Source organism: Pyxicephalus adspersus, chromosome 9 (assembly GCF_032062135.1).
Source record: "Pyxicephalus adspersus chromosome 9, UCB_Pads_2.0, whole genome shotgun sequence".
In the NCBI taxonomy this organism is placed as follows: Eukaryota; Metazoa; Chordata; class Amphibia; order Anura; family Pyxicephalidae; genus Pyxicephalus; species Pyxicephalus adspersus.
Window position 1 is genome coordinate 38765088 of NC_092866.1, and position 18222 is coordinate 38783309.

General features: G+C 38.5%; 1 protein-coding gene across 1 annotated transcript; it reads right to left on the reverse strand.

Moving 5' to 3' along the window:
* Positions 1-1747: 1747 nt before the first annotated feature.
* WDR74 (WD repeat domain 74) lies at positions 1748-15220 on the reverse strand. The gene is made up of 11 exons (XM_072421608.1): positions 15097-15220; positions 14482-14588; positions 14010-14131; positions 13250-13313; positions 11739-11882; positions 10833-10934; positions 10174-10274; positions 7028-7083; positions 5885-6027; positions 3203-3259; positions 1748-2321 (listed from the first exon to the last, which is right to left on the reverse strand). The coding sequence occupies exons 1-11, from the start codon at positions 15152-15154 to the stop codon at positions 2136-2138; spliced, it is 1140 nt and encodes a 379-aa protein (XP_072277709.1). The 5' UTR covers positions 15155-15220; the 3' UTR covers positions 1748-2135.
* Between the last annotated feature and the right edge of the window lie 3002 nt (positions 15221-18222).

Here is an 18222-nt window from a genome sequence, read left to right on the forward strand (position 1 = left end):
TGTCTCTAGAATAAAGGAGACTCTTACAGTTATAACTGTCTACAACAAGGGTGTCAAACTCAAATACACAGAGGGTCAAAATTTAAAACTCAGCCCAAATCCGGGGCAAATCTTGACATTTATTTAAAAAATAGGAAGTAATTCCTTCAAATTAAATATAAAACATTTTTATATGGAAACAAATAGGTATTGCTTAACATGCAATCTGGAACAAGAAAATACTTGGCAATGTAATGTAAGCACTAATTGGCCCCTAGCTACAGTTCCTAAATAGATTTGAATAAAGATGGCATTAATGTTAATATTCAATTGACACCAAATAATGAAATGAATGTTACACATGTATAAATTATGTGCTCATATCTGATATCTTCAAAACACTTGTTAGAAAAGAAAAAGAAAGTTATTTACAAAAGAGACAGAAAAGTGAGACACAGATGATTACCTTGTACTTTATTTTTTGTTTCCTGCAGATCTGAGTAAATTTATTTCTCCTGCTGTGAGCTAGGAAAAGCGACCGGTCTCAGAAGAGACACAGAAGACAAGTGATGCTGGGACTTCAATTCCCAGCATTACTCGCGTCTATGGAACAGCCCAATGCGGATTCACATAAGCAGACAGCTGTTCCATAGACGCGAGTGATGCCGGGACTGCAGTTCCCAGCATTACATGCGTCTATAGAACTTTGTGCAAGTGATGCTGTGAGTTGTGGTAGCGGCATCACTCTGTGCAGAAGGCATTGGCGAGCAGGCAGACCAGATGCCAATTAATTTTCCCAAATCCTCGCGGGCCAGATTTGGCCGACGTGCCAGAGTTTTACACCCCTGGTCTACAACATTGAAAATATACAACAGAAAGTGCATTGTGATCTTGCAAAGGCGTTGATTTAGGAATGCGCATTTGTTTTACTTGATGCTAGATAAGTACCGATTATTTATTGATATAATCAGTACGAAGGTTACGAACACAGGTGTATTTGTAATCTTGTCTTTGTTCCTGTGGTTTTGTATGTACTTCCTGATGTTTATTTTTATGTTTTGACATCAGTCTATATTTTACACCTTCCTTTTTCTTGCGGTTTAATTTTTTTTTTTTTATTCTGATTCTGCATTGTTGTATACTTGTTAAAATCTTTAATAAAAAATTACATTTAAGGAAAAAAAAGTTGGACCTGGCATTCATGAGGGCCTTCAAGCAAACACTACAGTCAGGATGGAAAATGGAAATAAAGAAAAGAATCTGTCCTTTTCATTCCTCTGCACCCAACAAATCTAGAAGCTTTTTAGCTCTGAGCACTACTGGGTTCCAAGCTGTAAAATCCTATCTGAAAAGCTAGGTAAATAGATGATCAACTACAGTGTTTTTACTTGACTGGGTCCAGCAGAGGGCAAGCAAGACATTAAGTGGTCTTATAGATTGCTGATGTCTCCAGAAATGGATCTGCCATTTGCCCAATGCTATCGCATAGGGAGCTTGTTAACCACTTTGTAATAGCAATGAAATGAGTTACAATAACATGTATATAACAAGCAACAATACTAGTTTCCCTCGATTAAAATGGCCACTAAATTGGTTATCTGTAAAAGGTATGTAAAAGCCCCTACAGAAGATTTTGGGTACTTGATTTTGAGGTTTGATATCCAGTTTAACAAAATTTCATTTTTATAGTTTACCAAACAAATTGGAGATTGTTTTGTATTTGTGTTCAAGAATGTGTATGGTCTGCTAAAACTTAGTAATCCTTGGGTGAAAGTTACGTTTTGTTTTATTCAAGTGCCTTATTTTGGTTTATGGTGGATATAATGTTTATTTACACCAATCCTTAAAGAACACTTTATAAAAGGCGAGGACATTTTTTTCTGAAGACATAAAAGATAATTTACAATATAAGCTAAGCAATTATGTACATATATAAAAGATCAAATAGACAAATCCATGTTTTTTTCTGATCCATAACAGACTGTATAGGATTGTGTAATTCAGTTTCTGGCCAACCACAACATTACTTCATAATGAGGCAAGAAAACCAAGTTTGGTACATAAAGTTCAACTCCATGTGCAGAGTGCGGTCTTGTCACTGCTTGGATGGTAAAGAGAACCAGTCTTCCAGGGTGGTTTTACCCATTAAACATTATTCACACTCCCTTCCTTTTCTTATTCCTTTTGGGAGAGTTTGCAATTGATGTATCCTCTACAATGCTTTCCCTTTTTCCTCCTTGCTTTTTGGAAGAGTTTTTTTCCATCACAGTCTCCATATTATCCCAGACTTCATCTTCCTCATCTTTCACATCCTGCATGGGAAGTGGCATCAACTCTTCTTCCTGATAATGAGTGAAAAAATGTAAACTTAGTCTTGACGCCTAATGGGTGGTAAATATAAATGCTAAGGCCCAAGCACTGCTCCAGCGATAACCCTACAATTACAGTTTTGTAAAATAGATATTTTACATAATTAAAAAAATATTTGCTTTTTTAGATTAAGCATAGAAATTATTTATGTCTAAAATAATAAATATAACTGCAGTCCCTGTGTGGCTCTCAGCAGGTGTGTTCTCTTACTTATATACTACTAGCTGATTACCCGGCGTTGCCCAGGTAATTATTTATTGCAATCTTATATTAAACAGGAAAAGGAATCAAATAAAGCTAGAGTATTAAGCAAAAGGCACACTGTCACTGAGCATACATACATGCAAATATACCTCTGACATATACCACAGTGCTGTACAAAGATCAGCGGTGCACTCATATGAGTCTGAGTCATATGTCTAGCAAAATTGGTTGAAATGTGTTGATGCGTTTCCTAGTGTATATAAAACACATACATCCAAATATAGCTCTGACATCTAGCACAGCACTGTACAAAGATGACTGGTGCACGCACACAACTTATAGTCATATGTATAGCAAGTTTGGTTGAAATGTCTCCGTGCGTTTTCAAGTGATGGTGGAACATATATGTAGATACATATACATACATACATAGATACAGATAGATACATACATACACACACAGGAATAACATCATATCCAGGTTTGTAAGTCTTCCCTACTTTAGACAAACATTACATTAAAAAGGTTGCTATGCATTTACTTTAAATTTACTATGTGTTCTTGTTGCTTTGTGTTTTTACTCTGCACATTTCAGGGAAAATCTTTTATAAAAGCTGCCTTTGGGCATTTCAGCATGTGTCCTGCTTACCTCCCATTTGTCACTTGACGTCAACAACAGGCAATTTAACCGCGATTTCAAGTACACCTGTAGAAGTCACCAATGATAAAGAATGAATGTTTCACAAACATAAAACAGCACTATATCAATAAAGAGATTTTTTTATTTTTGGGTAGAGTAAGGGAGGGTTAAGCTCTTGCCATATTAATCTTTTACGGTTTTAGTGCCAATAAGGAAAACAGTTTTCTTGCCATAGAAAAGCAATAGAAACTAAGGCTAGGTAAACACTTGGAATAGTTCTTGTCCGATAATCAGCTCAGGGCGTAATATCGGACGAGAATCTTGAGTGTAGAGAGCTTGTCGTCCATCGTCCGAACGACCATCATGGCAGATCCACGGGCGATGGATGAGGAGAGCACAGCGGAGTGCTGCTCCGTCGTTCTGCCCCGTCGTTCTGCCCCCTCCCCTTTCCATAGAGCTGAACCGTGCTGTATGTACAGCACTCGTTCATGCATTATGCAGTCGTTAGTTATTGGAAAGGATTGTGAAAGATCCTTTCCAACTACAATTATTGCACGTGTGTACATAGCATAAGGCAGGGATGTCAAACTCTGGCCTCCAACATCCTTTTTTTGGCCCCCAAAGTAATCCTAAACATGAACTGCAGCTGGCCCGCCATTGCATTGAAAAAACGCTGCTACTGAAATTCCCAGCATCACTCACATCTATAGATCAGCGGATTCTCTGCCTATGCGTGGACTGTTTTAAAGACGCAAGTAATGCCAGGAATTTTAGTAGCGGCGCTATTTCAATAAAAAAGGGAGTTCCAGCCCCGCATTAGCCACGTCCGGCATTTCCAGCACTCCCCCCTCAGCTATATTTTTTCTTCCCACTCCCAAGGCAAGGACTTGACTGTTTGGATTTTCATATAAGAAAATTGTTATTGTTAGTCTGTACAAAAAGGTTACTGCTGAAATTTAACTCTGAAGGCTACAAATAGTGAAAAAAAATTTTTTTTTTTTAATTATTTTGCCTTTTTCTTTATTATAGGCTTGTTCCAGATTGAATGTGAAGCAAAACCTCTTTGTTTCCATATGAAAAGGTATTATATCTAATGAAAAGGAAAAAAATTTCAATAAATTGTAAGGTTGGCCCACGACATTGTCTTTGTTTTTAATTTTGGCTCACTGTGCCTTAGAGTTGGACACCCCTGGCATAAGGCACAGAAATCTACATTTGACAATTGTTAAGTTACCAGGAATCTCCACTGGAAGACTTCCATTCAACTCAACAATTCTTGGCACAACTGCAAAATGCTGGATTTGTTCTTACTTTGTCCGTAGATTACAATGATCACCAGAACAAATTACAGTGGTGAATTTACTACATATGGGGAAATCCTAATAAAACCCACCTATTACTGCAATAACTAAAAGATACACTTTTTTATACATAATTTTATATATTAAAGATAAAAGCGAAACAAACATCTTTCCTTTGTATACTGTCTTTTCTCTGCAAGAATAACCTTTTATGACCATTACAGATTAAGTTTACTCCTCAATTTCCACGTTGTGCAGTTTCAATAAAATGATTAGGATTTATTTCAGGCACCATTTGTATGCTCTACCATTAATCCCTATAAAAAATTCCAAACCAAAGGAAGCAGTTTTTTTTCCCCCACTACAGTCCCTGTGAAGATGCAAATCAACTGGTAAGAAGAGGGAATGCTCCACCAAGTGGCTGCAATAAAGCATAAACTTTGCTAAAACCTATTGATGTTTGTTAAAAGAATATAAAAACACAATAAATGTTACAGCCAAATATATTCAAATAAACATTTAGGTTCAGCTTACAGATTTTTTTTGTAGTAAAACAAATGAGGTTTGAGATGGAAAAAATTCTGGTAAGTGTATGGTTGGGCAAGTATTCTACAGAAAAACAAATCTTTATACATGTCATTACTTGACAGCAAATAATGCCAACTATTTGCTAAAAAAAATGAACATTAGCTATTATAGGTCATGTGTTGTAGCTTTGGTAATAGGTCTGTAAATCCTGACAAGCTCCTGAACCCAAACACTTTCACTTTCTTCAATCCTTACACTTTCTTCAATCCTTACGCAAAGGATTTCATAAATTATGTTCTGAATCACTGATCCATAATGATAATGCAGGTCAGTTGTTTAGGAATTGCTACAGTTATCTGCATTCTTGTTTTAAGTGTGTGACAAACTACTGAAAGCAAAGCATCAGCTGTACATCCAGGCAATTGCCATTCTTTGTAATAATAGCAGCAATGGCAGCTTACATATTCTTTCAGCATTTGCTCACTTTAGGCACAGTCGGTTTTACAGCTATGTGCCCCTTACTGAAAACAGTGGGAGAGAATGAAGAAAAATGTGCCGCCAATGCCTGCCCACCTTACCTTCTATATTGGTTACAGAGTTTTTTTTCAGGGATTCAGGCCCCTATGACACTACAAATGTAAGCATCTAAATGCCTCACTGCTGTAACTGTGTGGTCTCCATCTGTACCACCTGTAACTCCAGGATCCTTTTGAGTGCCAGCAAAATGGTATTTTTATATATAGAAAAGTCACTACCTGAAGCCTAAATATTTTTCCCAATAGATTTCTCATAATGCACATATAAAAACAAATATGGGAATTGCCATTGCTGACCACTTTGTCCAAAAACCCTAATTATATACCTTGTGTAGAAGTTTCTTGTCAATGAGGCTATGGATACGCATAAACCTGTCTAGGCCACAGGAAGCAACAATAGGCATTGACTTATGACACTGAATGGAGCGCACAGAACCAGCACTGCCCTTCAGGGCATATAGGAGCCGACCTAAGAGTAAAAATATACAGTCATTCAGAAAAGGGACATTTGTTATGAAAGCAGGCACACAGAAAAAAACAAAAAACAAAAAAACACAACTCATTCATCAAACCATTTCTATAGTAATGGTCATTAACCCCCCCTAGCGGTATTCCCCAATCAGACAATCAGGTAGATTTTCCAGGTAAAATAGGAAAGAAAAAAATCAGTATTCCCCAAGTCACACTCGGGGTAGCTAAAAAAAAAAAAAAAAAAAAAAAAAAAAAAAAACAGCATTCTGGTCCCTGCAGGTCCTGGGGACACGTCCTTCCTCCTCGATCTCTAACTGGCGAATGCAGCAGCGACGATCTCCGGGGTTTCCCGGTAACGCCAGTGCATGGGTCGTTGTGGATGAGGATCGGCGGGAAATTCAAATATTTTTGTTTTGGGATTCAATACAAAATAGCTGTATTGTGTCCAATACAAAGAAATATTCATATAAATATATATACACCTATTTTTTTTTTTTTTTAACAGATTTTTGTGTTTTATTTAAAGTTTTATTAAATTTGTTAATATTTTTAAATATCGTTGAGTTATGCCTAGGAACTATAGCCTACAATGAAAAATAAGTTTCCATGCAAAAAATTGTATCACTTTTTGCATGGAAATTTGGAAGGAATTAGACCGCTAGGGAGGTTAAACAATTCCATGTTCTAAGACACAACAATGGCTGACTGCAATGCAGGTAAAAAGGAAGGAAGGGAGTTGGGGGAGATCACTCCTGTTAATCAGAAAGATCTTATCCCCATTTCAATATGCTTGTTTGCAAATCAATATTACAGACAGGAAACTGTCTGAAAGATAGCTATTAGCTTTAATAACTATTAGCCAGAAAAACTGAATTGGAGTGGCAGCTGAAGAGTGTAGCAGAGCTCCATGAAAGCAATTAACAAAACTGGAAATGTTTGGTAACTTATTTTTTCTTTATAAAAAAGTACACTACACTAAATAAACCAAACATGCTTACCTTTTCTTAAGTCAATCACGCCCATGTTACCATGAGAATTTCCAACCACTACAGACCTGTATGTGAAAGAGTTCATAATTAGGATTTTTCAAATGTGCAAACACCTTAAAGGTCAGGAAAGATAATGGGTGACTACAAGGACTCTCCACTCAAATTACTACATCTGCAGACCCGCTACAAGTCATTTTTTGAAGGTTTCACCATCCCTGTCAGTTTTTTTTTTTTTTTTTTTAATTATGAAGAAAACCTTAACTAAAGAAAAAACAATGAAAGCTACTTCTGAAGCAAGTAAAGTAATACTATTTGCCAAATTTCATCCCTGTGTATCCAACTGTTTTCCCCAGCAATCTTCATCTGATTGTGTATGGTTTGTCTCCCATTCTGCCTGCTAAATTTTATCCGTGTTTCCAATTGTTTTGCCCTGCAATCTTCATTGGATTGTGTATGGTACGTCTGCCATTGTAGATGAAGTTATTGCACCTTAAATAATATTGCAACTTAAATCTCCCCATAGATTTATCTCTTCACTATCCCTTTGTTCCAGTTTAGTGCACATTGATATTTAATGCTCTGCCAACCCCTCCCCAGGCTCAACTGATATCCCAAATTCCTTGTTACTCCCATCAATCTATCCATCCATATTCAGGGCGCAAAGCACTTCTATTTAAACAGACAAGGTCAAGTGTCCAAATTCCAAGTGTCAAATTATAAGTGCGATGAGACATAATGCAAGGAATTGAAGCAGCAATTGGAACAGAATTGGACATACAATTACTCTCTGCAACTCCCATGTCCCGAGTTTGGACTGATTCATTTTATTATTACTACTACACAGTATTTATATAGCGCCATCATATTACGCAGCGCTGTACAAAGTCTATAGTCATGTCACTAGCTGTCCCTCAAAGAGGCTCACAATCTAATGTCCCTACCTCAGTCATATGTCTTTAATACAGTCTAAGGTCAATTTTTTTTGGGGGAGCCAACTAACCTAACTGCATGTTTTAGGGATGCGGGAGGAAACCCGGAGTACCCAGAGGAAACCCACGCAAACATGGGGAGAACCTGCATACTCCATGCAGATAATGTCCTGGCCGAGATTTGAACCTGGGACCTAATGCTGTAAAGGTCAGAGCACTTACCTCTGAGCCACTGTGCTGCCCACCTTGACTCCAACACAACCTCTACTGCTGCAATTCTGAACTGTGAGTGACTCATCCAATACCAACAAGCCTATAAGCTTCACTTCAACCCATATTACAGAACCTGCTCTCATGGACTTCAATTTGCCACCTTGTTTAACATACTCATATGGTTTACAGTTATCTGTTAAAATGTATTATTCACTCTGCACTCTTTTTGCTGGCTCTATTCCTTTTTTCTCTACTGCTACTTTCTGGTGACATCTCACCCAACCCTACCCTGGTCCCCCTCACAACCTCTCTCTTCCCTAAACTTTCAGCAAGATACTCCCCTTCTTCTAACCTCATCCCCATTCACCCTACCCATAAGTTCATGGAATGCCAGATCTGTTGGCAATAAATTAACCTCTATACACAACAACTATTCTCTCTAAATCTTTAAACTTCCTGGCTCTCACTAGAATTTGGCTTTCCTCCTCAGACTCTGCCTCCGCTGCTGCTCTCCCCAATTAAGGCCTGCACTTTACACATACTCCTGGACCTTGCAACAGAGTAGGGGGTGGTGTGGGTCTCATTCTCTCACCTCTTTTAAAGTCCACTTCATCTGTCTTTTCCACCATCTACCTGTTGTTGTCTACCGCCCCCCACCCTCCTTGTTGGTGTCCCCCAAGGGTCAGTCCATGGGCCCGTTCTCTTTTCTCTATACACCTCCTCACTCTGTAGTCTCATATCCTCCTTTGGCTTACAGTACCATCTGTATGCTGATGACACTCAAATCTATCTATCTGTCCACCCCTGACTTGTCTCCCTCAGTTCTGAATAAGGTGATGCCTGTCAGCCATCTCATCATTGATGTCTGGCAGATTTCTGTAACTCAACCTAGATAAAACAGAACTCATCATCTTGCCCCCTCAAATTTCAAATCTCACTCTCACATTTTCCCGTTAACAAAACTGGTATTCGTCCCTTACCTCAGGCATGTTGTCTTGGCATCACCTTTGATTCTGCCTTCTCATTTACCCCCAATATTCAGAGCTCTTATCTCTCGTCTGGACTACTTTTACATGCTCCTCTCTGGTATTCCACTAATCCGACTCTCTCCTCTACAATCTATTATGAGTGCTGCAGCCAGACTCATCCATCCTTTCCACTGCTCCTCTCCTGCTGCATCTCTTTGTAGTTCTCTTGGTTGGCTTCCGTTTTACCTTAGAATCAAATTCAAGCTCCTGTGCTTTGCCTTCAAATCCCTACACAGTTCTTGTCCCACTTACCTTTCTGACCTCGTAAAAAGAAATACTCCCCCCCCAGCTGCTCTCTTTACTCCTCCAATGACCTACTACTGACTTCCTCACTCAACCTCATCATACGCATGGCTAAAAGACTTTTCTAGAGCTTCCCCAACTCTCTGGAAAGGTCTTCCTCGTCCGGCTTGCTCCTTCTTTCTGCTCATTTAAAAGAACACTCAAAAGCCCATGATTTTCATTTTTTCAAATTTGCCTACCCATCTTCTTCTGTCTTTTGAAACTGTCACTACTTCCCACCAATACATATCCCCCCCACTGTGTGTTACCTTCCCCCACTTCCTAGATTGTAAGCTCTTTGGGGCAGGGTCCTCTCCTTCTGTGTCACTGTCTGAATTCTGTCATTTGCAACCCCTTAATAATGTAGAGCGCTGCGTAATATGTTGGCGCTATATAAATCCTGTTTAATATTAATATTAATCTTACTGCAGCACTTCCCCAGAAATACAGAAACCCTCTGAAAAAATAGTACATGCCTTAATTGAATTATAGCATTTCCAAGTTAAATATTTACCAAAAGTAAGTTTATTTCAGTAGTTCACAGCAATGCACTCAAGTACTTGTCAAACCCTAATCCTACTCAACAGCTTCATTTCATAGATCAAATGTGAGGAAATGTCCAATTGTCCCAAGACATTAAGAAAGTCTACAGAAACATCACACTACAGTGAAATGAAGGGCTCGATTTTAAAGGCTAAAGTACCTGCCATCTGGAGTAATGCTCAATGCAGTTAGTGGATCCTCACCAAATAAAGCCTCCAAAACTGGCCGTCTTTGTGGAGTAGCGGGGTCATATACTCTAACCTGGGGGAGGAATCACATCAGTAAAAGCACTAGTGAACTCTAGTCTTGCACAAAACACATAATGCAGAAAATATACTTTGTTTGAAAATAAATACAGTCACCACATCTACAGACTGTCTAGTGCAATACAGTTGGTGCATGCGTCAGTGCGTGCGGGAGAAGCGGCAGAAAATTCTTTTGTAAGCGGAATTGTCTTTAGTACTCTATTCCAATACAGAGACACTAGCAACATGAATGAATTGCTGCTCCAGTTGCTTAAGCTAAATTTGGATAGTGGGAGAGGATGGAAGGGCTAGGACTTTTTTTCACTGCATATGATTTTATTGATTGGGTTTAGATCTTTAAGACTCATTATCCATTCTCTTCCTCAGCTATGGATTCCTGTAAGCCACAATAGTAAGATCTTAACTAGGTTAGATTGAGCTTATGACTAGTTAAAGACCTTTGGAAGACCTTGTTAAAATGCTCTTCCAAAGGTTTCCATTTTGCCCATTACAAAGCACACTAAAATTATTAACCTAGGTTCATCAAACTATATCCAAGAGGTTTCATACTTACTTGATGATAGCTTGTACAGGTGACTATTTTGTCTGTCTCAGGAATGAAACCCAGGTCTCGAATCCATACAGGTACACGGAGATCTAACCAATCGTTTCTCACCTAAAATTAAACAATATTAAGCAAATGTTTTGAATAGAAGTGTTTCTTTTATTAAGTCATGACTCCAACATAGTTTTAGTTCACAGGCTGGTGGTTTTCTCTTGATAATGAAAAAAATCATTCTGGTCTCTATTTAGGCCACTGCATAAAAAGATAATTTACAAAAAGGGCAGTGTCACAAGACACCCAAACTGTTGGTTTGTGGGAAAGTAATGCATGATTTTTATCAACGTACCACAAACCATGGTAGTGTTTACCTTGTGCTGTGAAGGGCTACAATGCACGTGCGTTCCCTTTAGTGCTATTATTTTTCAATAGCACTACTATTTTTCAATAGCACTCCAGAGCACACACTCTGTGTGTAGGGTGCATTACTACAACACAAGTGTAAATTAGCCCCAGGAGCTGAAAAAGTATGCACCTAGTAAAGTACAAACTAATGAACTCTTCAAATCAATTAACCCTAAAAGAATTTAAAAAATTGTGTTTTTTCTATTAGTTTAGTGTAAAAACTGCTGGAAAAATGTGAATAGGGCTACTTCATAATTTCTTAGTTTGCAGTGCACAGCTAAGTGGTACTTCATATGTGCCACCTAACCACAGCCAAATAAGTGCTTTCCTTTTAAAGTACGCCTACAAATTTGGGAATTTAAAGGCCTGGGTCACCAGGCAAAACCTGTTTGAAGCAAGGCCAATAGGAGGTCAGCTGCTGGTAAAAGAATGTATGATATCAAAACCTCTCAAACTGGTAACATTCTAAATATGACTAATCATACAGGTGTCACAACATATAAGCCAACTTACATTTTTGGCTTTAAAAATAGGCTCCTCTGCTCTTTGCAAATCCCAGATTTTTAAGTCATTCTCTTTTCCGCCAGTTCCAACTTTGGTACGTTGAACATCACACTGCCGCATCTTCGCAACTCCAGGACCTACTTGTATCTCAAGCTAATACAAAACATGCTTTCTATAAATTTAATGTGATTTTACAAATTATACAAAAAAATAAAAAAAAAAAAACAAAAAAAACACCCACAGTGTAAATTTTAAAAACTTCCGCTGCATAATATAGGTGGGATCAGCACTCTAGTAAAGTGAAACCATACAATGTGTGCACAAAAGTAAACAGTAAAAACTTATTTTTATTTACACTCAAAAATAGGATATATTTAGTTTAATGGGGGAGGGGGAGGCTTGGAGTTTCATAGCTTATATTGAGGATTTAAAATTAGCAAAGGAATAAAATGAACATACTGCAATTATTAGTTACGAATTGTATGTATACACATATATATATATATATATATTTTTTTTTTTATTTATTAGGGGCAACAGTGTGAGTGAGCCAGACTACAATACATTCTGCTGACAAAGAAGGTACCTTATCACATAAGTATTTAAGCAGAATACACAACATTTAACAGGCAAGCACGTTTACATACATGCCCTACAAATGTGTCTTCATCTGAATGCCTTGGGTATTTACAACAAAACACAAAAACAGATTACAGATTAAACCATCCTTTCTCAACCTTTTTAACATGGGGATCCCCTTGAAATAAGTTTTATACATTTTCAGAACCCCTGCAATTATTATTATATTCATAGCTCACTGAGTAATATCATTGTAGTCTGTGGTTCTTACAGCTTCTTACATTGCTGGACATTTGAAACAATGCCACCTTTATAGACAGCCAAAAAGATCATTGCTGTCAGGTAAACTGGTCTGAGATGCACAAACTGTTCATTGTTTAAGGCATCCCTAGCAACCTCTGAAGAAACTCTAGGGTTTCACAAAACCCTGGTTCAGAAACACTGGATTAAACTATTAAAGTAAAAAAGGATTGGCAGAAATAAAATATATGTTCACTAATATATTACATTTATTTTCTGTTGACGTTATTTAAAGTAGGAATTGACACAGGATCAGCCTCTCGTAGTCCCTGTAAAACAGAGCTAAGTGTAGTAAAAGGAGAAGCAGCATGAAGATCCAGGTCTTGCAGAGCCCCTGGCCATGTGCACAAGCTCTGCAAGAGCATGCTAATAGGAGAAGAAAGAAGAGTTACAGATGTGCATATTACTTTTGTCACAAAGGAGTGACAAATAGGGGTAGGACTAGGGACAAGACCTGGTAGTGTCACCTAAGGAAGATAAATCAAGTCACCTGCAATGCCAGACAGGGATACTCTGTGTGGAAGAATTAGGTAAAATTTCAACTAGATAAAACAGCTCATGCAAAAGCAAATCATCATTGTATTCAACTAATTGCCAGAAGTTCTGCTTTAAATCTTATTACATCAACAAAAACAACTTACATTTTCAGATGATCCTTCTTTCCACAACTTCAGAAGCCCAGACTCTACACAAGTAATGATGCCACTGAAATGGAAAAGCAAAAATGTAACTAGTCCTATTTTCATCCTACGCATACAAACTGTAAACAAAAGAAATAGAGCACAGGGCAAATTGTCCCAGTTCGCGAAATGCTGATCTATCACTGCTGGTGTAAATGTGCACCTAAAAGTACCTTACCCAGGTGAGTCTGCCTACACCCATACAAAAAACAACCTAAAAAAAATATATTTGCCATTTGCATCTCTGTCATACTGATCTGACACAAAAGGAACAGCTTTCTAAAGCTATAGTTAGAGCAACAAAAATGCTGGGTTAGACCAGTTTACCACTTAGGCCTTTGGATACATCATTATGACAAATAAGTTAACGGGAATTTTGTCAGATGATCCTTTAGCCAGCAGAGCTCAGTAAAAGAGTGTAAAACAGATGAAAGGTGGGAAAAAGGGAGTAATAAGTCCTTGTTATATATATATATATATATACACATACATACATACATCTATATGTAGATAAGTTTAAAAATCAATGGACTTTATCTATTCAGTATTGCAGAGCCCTTTATCAACCAAAGGAAAAAGTTCACTGTTCTCCATGGTCACCAAGAGGAGATTATTATTTCCACATGGCAAAAGACCCAACTTGCTGTAATAAACACACATATATTCGTATATATGTATCATGTTATACCAAGATAAATTAGGCAGATCTTGAAAGACTTACTTGTCTAGGACACCAAGTCCTCTTAATGATCCTTCACCTCCTCTGCATTCATGAAATTCAGTAAATTTAGATTTTTCACAGTTGAAGACTCTTACTATTCCATCTCTGCTGCCCACTAAAACCTAAGGAAAAAATAGGATTTAAAATGGACAATCAGGAAGTGGCATGTGCATTACATGCAACACTGAGCCTTTTCTTTATGTAGAACAAAAAGAAGATGAAATATTACTATCATCACATCCACCAATACAGAAAGCTCAATTTTCAAATACAGCAACTGCAGACCTAAAAACCAAGGTACTTGTCCAGAAGGACATCTCAGTTTGGGCATAACTTGTGTCCTACCCACATTTCCAAATTTGTATTTCAGCCTCACAAATAAGAAATAACCGAGTTTGGTGGGGTGACCATCCGGCTATGGGCCTTGTAATGGTTGGTGTTAGCGGACAAGTAAAAACAGTACTTTTCTCACCTCAGATTCTTGTGGATCTCCAAAGCACAAGACATTCACCTCCTGTCCCTTGTTCAGAGAGGAAACTTCTGTGTAGTTTGAGGCTTGTTTCTTCACCAGATTTATACCTAAAATGTTAATTTGGAGTGATTTAGGGCAAAGGTTTTAAATTAAAAAAAAAGTATACTTTAAAGTTGAACTCTATAATTTATCTTGGAATGTAAACATAGAGCTACCCAAACTCCCATGATCTCAACCCTTGAAAACTCTATGCACAGTGAACCTATTGATTGCAATAGAAATGAATGGACTGTGGGGAATACATACATACATTACATTCCTGTTACCAATAGGAAAAGCCATTAAGGTCTGGAGAAAACTAATATAAACATGATCAGCTGTTACAGGAAACAATGACTTTTAGGCTGAGCTGCAAATATCATTTTATAGCTAGTTTGCACTTTCACTGATAGCAATCTTGAAAAAACAAGTTGAAGGAAAAAAGAAGGCAGATGAATGCGAGTCCCGATTATTCTGACAGCAAACACAAAATACTGCGTTACTAATAAGACTTCACATGCTGCATCCTAAATGGTCACGTCACAGTAGCGCTTTAATACAAACTCTATCACTTACCTTTAAGGATTCCGGTCTCAGTACCAACCCACACGTGGTTCCGAGCAGGCGCCGCCATATTGTTTCACTGAAAACAGGCTACAGATCACTTTCCAATCCACGAGACAGGCTGAAACACGTCACAGTCACGTGACTGGCTAAAACCGGAAGTCTGCGTCCCACGCAGTCTCTTAAAGCATATTGATTCGAGTTGAAGACTGTTGTGTACTTTTTTTCAGTGTTGATGGAATGGGGTGGTATTATTCTTCTTTATTTTTTTTGAGTTGTCATATGTTGTGAAATTTAAATATTCTTGTTTTTACAATATTTTTGCCCAAAAAAGTCTTTTTTTCTACTTACTTATTTTAGGCTAGGCAACTGCTCTGTAATGGGATGAAATAGGTCTGTCCTTTTGGTTTATCACTTTCTGCTTATCGTTCATAACCAGGCTTTGAATTGCTGTCATGTGTAGCAGAAAGGAAGAACTGTGGGAAAAGCTCTGAACTGAAATTGAATATTGCAAATGAGCTAGGTATTCATATAGAAAAGAGAAGACATGTGCTTACAGGGAGTTTGGGAGATTTGTTAAGTTTAAAACCTAATCATGGAAGTTATTCTAGACATGCTTTAAATAATTTTATATATGCTAACAGATTCCTAAGACATCCCATATGGGTGTTAATTAAGATTTATTCTACACTAACCTAAAGCTAGGTCTACACGAATGGTTTTAAAAACACATATAAACATTCCTACCATGTTTATATGTGTTTATATGCACTTTTATAAGCGTTTTAAAGCTTAACTTTGAAATGCTAAAGAACTTTTATACACGCCTATGACGCGTTTTACCGCACATTGCCACAATTTGCCGCAATTTTACTTAAGCGTTTAAAAAAGTTTTAGTTTTAATCCTTTCAGGGAATGAGTACAGGGGTACATAAAACCCCTTACTCATTCCCTGAAAGAGTAAAATATGTGTAAAAAATTGGATGAGGCTTTAATGTTAAATTATTTTATTAAATGTATGTGTGTTTGTGTAACTAAACTTTTTTTTTTTTTTACAGGTTATTTAAATGACAGGATGATTTCCATGGCTACATTCATGACATGAGCACAGCCATGGAACTCCTGACAGTGAGGGATCCCCAGGCACTAGGGGTTAAATGAGGACAAGGCTCTCCATTCACCTCCAGTGCTCTGTGATTGGCTGAGGTTTTCTGCTTCTCAGCCATTCAGCACTAGATTTGAATGGGAGACTTGTGCCCATTCATCTCTAGTGCTCTGTGATTGGCTGAGAAATAGGAAACCCTGATGACAGCTCAAGCATCATCAGGATTTCTCTTTTCTCAGCCAATCAGGGAGCAGAGCAATCAGCGGAGCTCTGCTATGCTGACAGCTCCGCTCCCCTGATTGCTCCCGCAGCCCTAGAGGAGCGATGAGCTGGGGATGAGCGAGCAAGATTTGTAGGTTCAATCTCGCTGCGAATCGGGCCGTATCAAAAAAAGCCAGAAAAATGTCTGTATTTCTCTCAAAAAAATACAGATATTGCATTCTGATCGACTTGCTATTTTTTTTTTAAACAGTTTTGTTTTAAACAGCTTTTTTTCCTTGCTGACCTCCAAGAGGGAGTGGTCAAGGCTTCACAGGTGATTTAAGTTCCTGGGGCACTCATTTTGAGTTTGCTTACTGGCTTGTGAAACAAGTGGACTTTTAATCAAGTGGAGTTAGAAAAAACAGGAGGCAGAAAACAAAAGGAGTTAAATCCTTATAGTAACCACAAACTGTAAGTAAACGTGTATAACTCCTTGTAAACAAAAATCGTAACTGAGAAAATGAGTGCAAGCAAGGTTGAACGTTTGGTTCAGTGCACAATCTGTCACATGTATGCACAAATGGAGCAACAGCTCTTAGGTGAATACCGCTGTGACAGATGTGAGCAAGTCGCCCTTCTGGTATCTTACATTGGAGAGCTGGGGAAGCGCATTGCAAAACTGAAATCACTGGATCACCTTGAGAGGGGTCTCCTGCTCACTGAGCAGGTAGTTAATGGCTTAGATGTGGAGGGTGGAGAGGTTAATCAGGAAGAGTATGTAGGGAGTAGGGTTAATAAGTAGTAAGTAGAGGGTGTGGTAGGGGCACCCATAAAAGGAAGGCCAGCCCTGGGTTTGAGCACCCCAACATGTTTGCAAAGTTATGTGAAGATGTGCAGGTGGCAGACCCAGTGGTGGCAACTCTAGATGTTACTGCTACCCCTAACAGCCGGGAGTGCAGCACATCTAGTAGGGGTGAGGAGGGAACGCAGGAAGGAAAAGACAATTGGTAGTCATAGGGGATTCTATCATCAGGAGGACTGATAGAATAGTTTGTCGCCCAGATCCCTTCAACTGAATGGTTTGCTGTATCCCTGGTGCCAGGGTTCGGCATGTGGTGGACCGAGTGGACAAACTACTGGGAGGGGCTGGACAGGACCATGTTGGAACCAATGACAATATAAATGGAAGATGGAGGATCCTTAAAAATCAGTTTAGGGAACTAGGTTTTAAGCTGAAGAAAAGGAGCTCCAAGGCTTTATTCTCCAGATTATTGCCTGTGCTATGCGCAACACAGGAAAGGCAGAGGGAGCTTAGGTAGCTAAACGCATGGCTTAAGACCTGGTGTAGAAGGGAAGGGTTTGGGTTTATAGAGCACTGGGCTGACTTTTCGTTGGGGTTCAACCTGTATGCCAGAGATGGTTTCCACCTAAATGAAAGGGGGTCTGCCGTGCTAGGGGAAAGACTTAGGGGAATGGTGGAGGGATATTTAAACTAGGACAGAGGGGGTGGGACAGTCAAATAAGGTGGCAGAAAGGTTAGTCAGTGGTCAGACACTAGTGGAGGGTGGATTGGGGATAGCTGGGGGGAGGATTATGGATAATTGTAAGGAGCTTCCCATGTTACAAACAAACATTGGATTGTGCAGTACTAGTTGTACAGCAAAACAAAATGATTTGGCAAACAATGATGGTAAAGGCAGCAATGGTTTAAAGAGCCTGTTCACCAATGCTAGAAGTCTACCAAACAAGATCGGGGAGTTGGAAGCCTTAATGAGTGAAGAGAATTATGGCTTAGTTGGCATTGCTGAATCCTGGCTTTGTTCTTCGTACGA

Excerpts from the sequence above, each read along its gene's own strand:
- WDR74 (XM_072421608.1), bottom strand. The coding sequence starts at position 15,154 with ATGGCGGCGCCTGCTCGGAACCACGTGTGGGTTGGTACTGAGACCGGA. Across the intron at positions 6,028-7,027 it reads CGTGATTGACTTAAGAAAAG|GTCGGCTCCTATATGCCCTG; the intron begins GTAAGCATGTTT and ends TTTTACTCTTAG. Across the intron at positions 2,322-3,202 it reads CGTCAAGTGACAAATGGGAG|GAAGAAGAGTTGATGCCACT; the intron begins GTAAGCAGGACA and ends ACTCATTATCAG.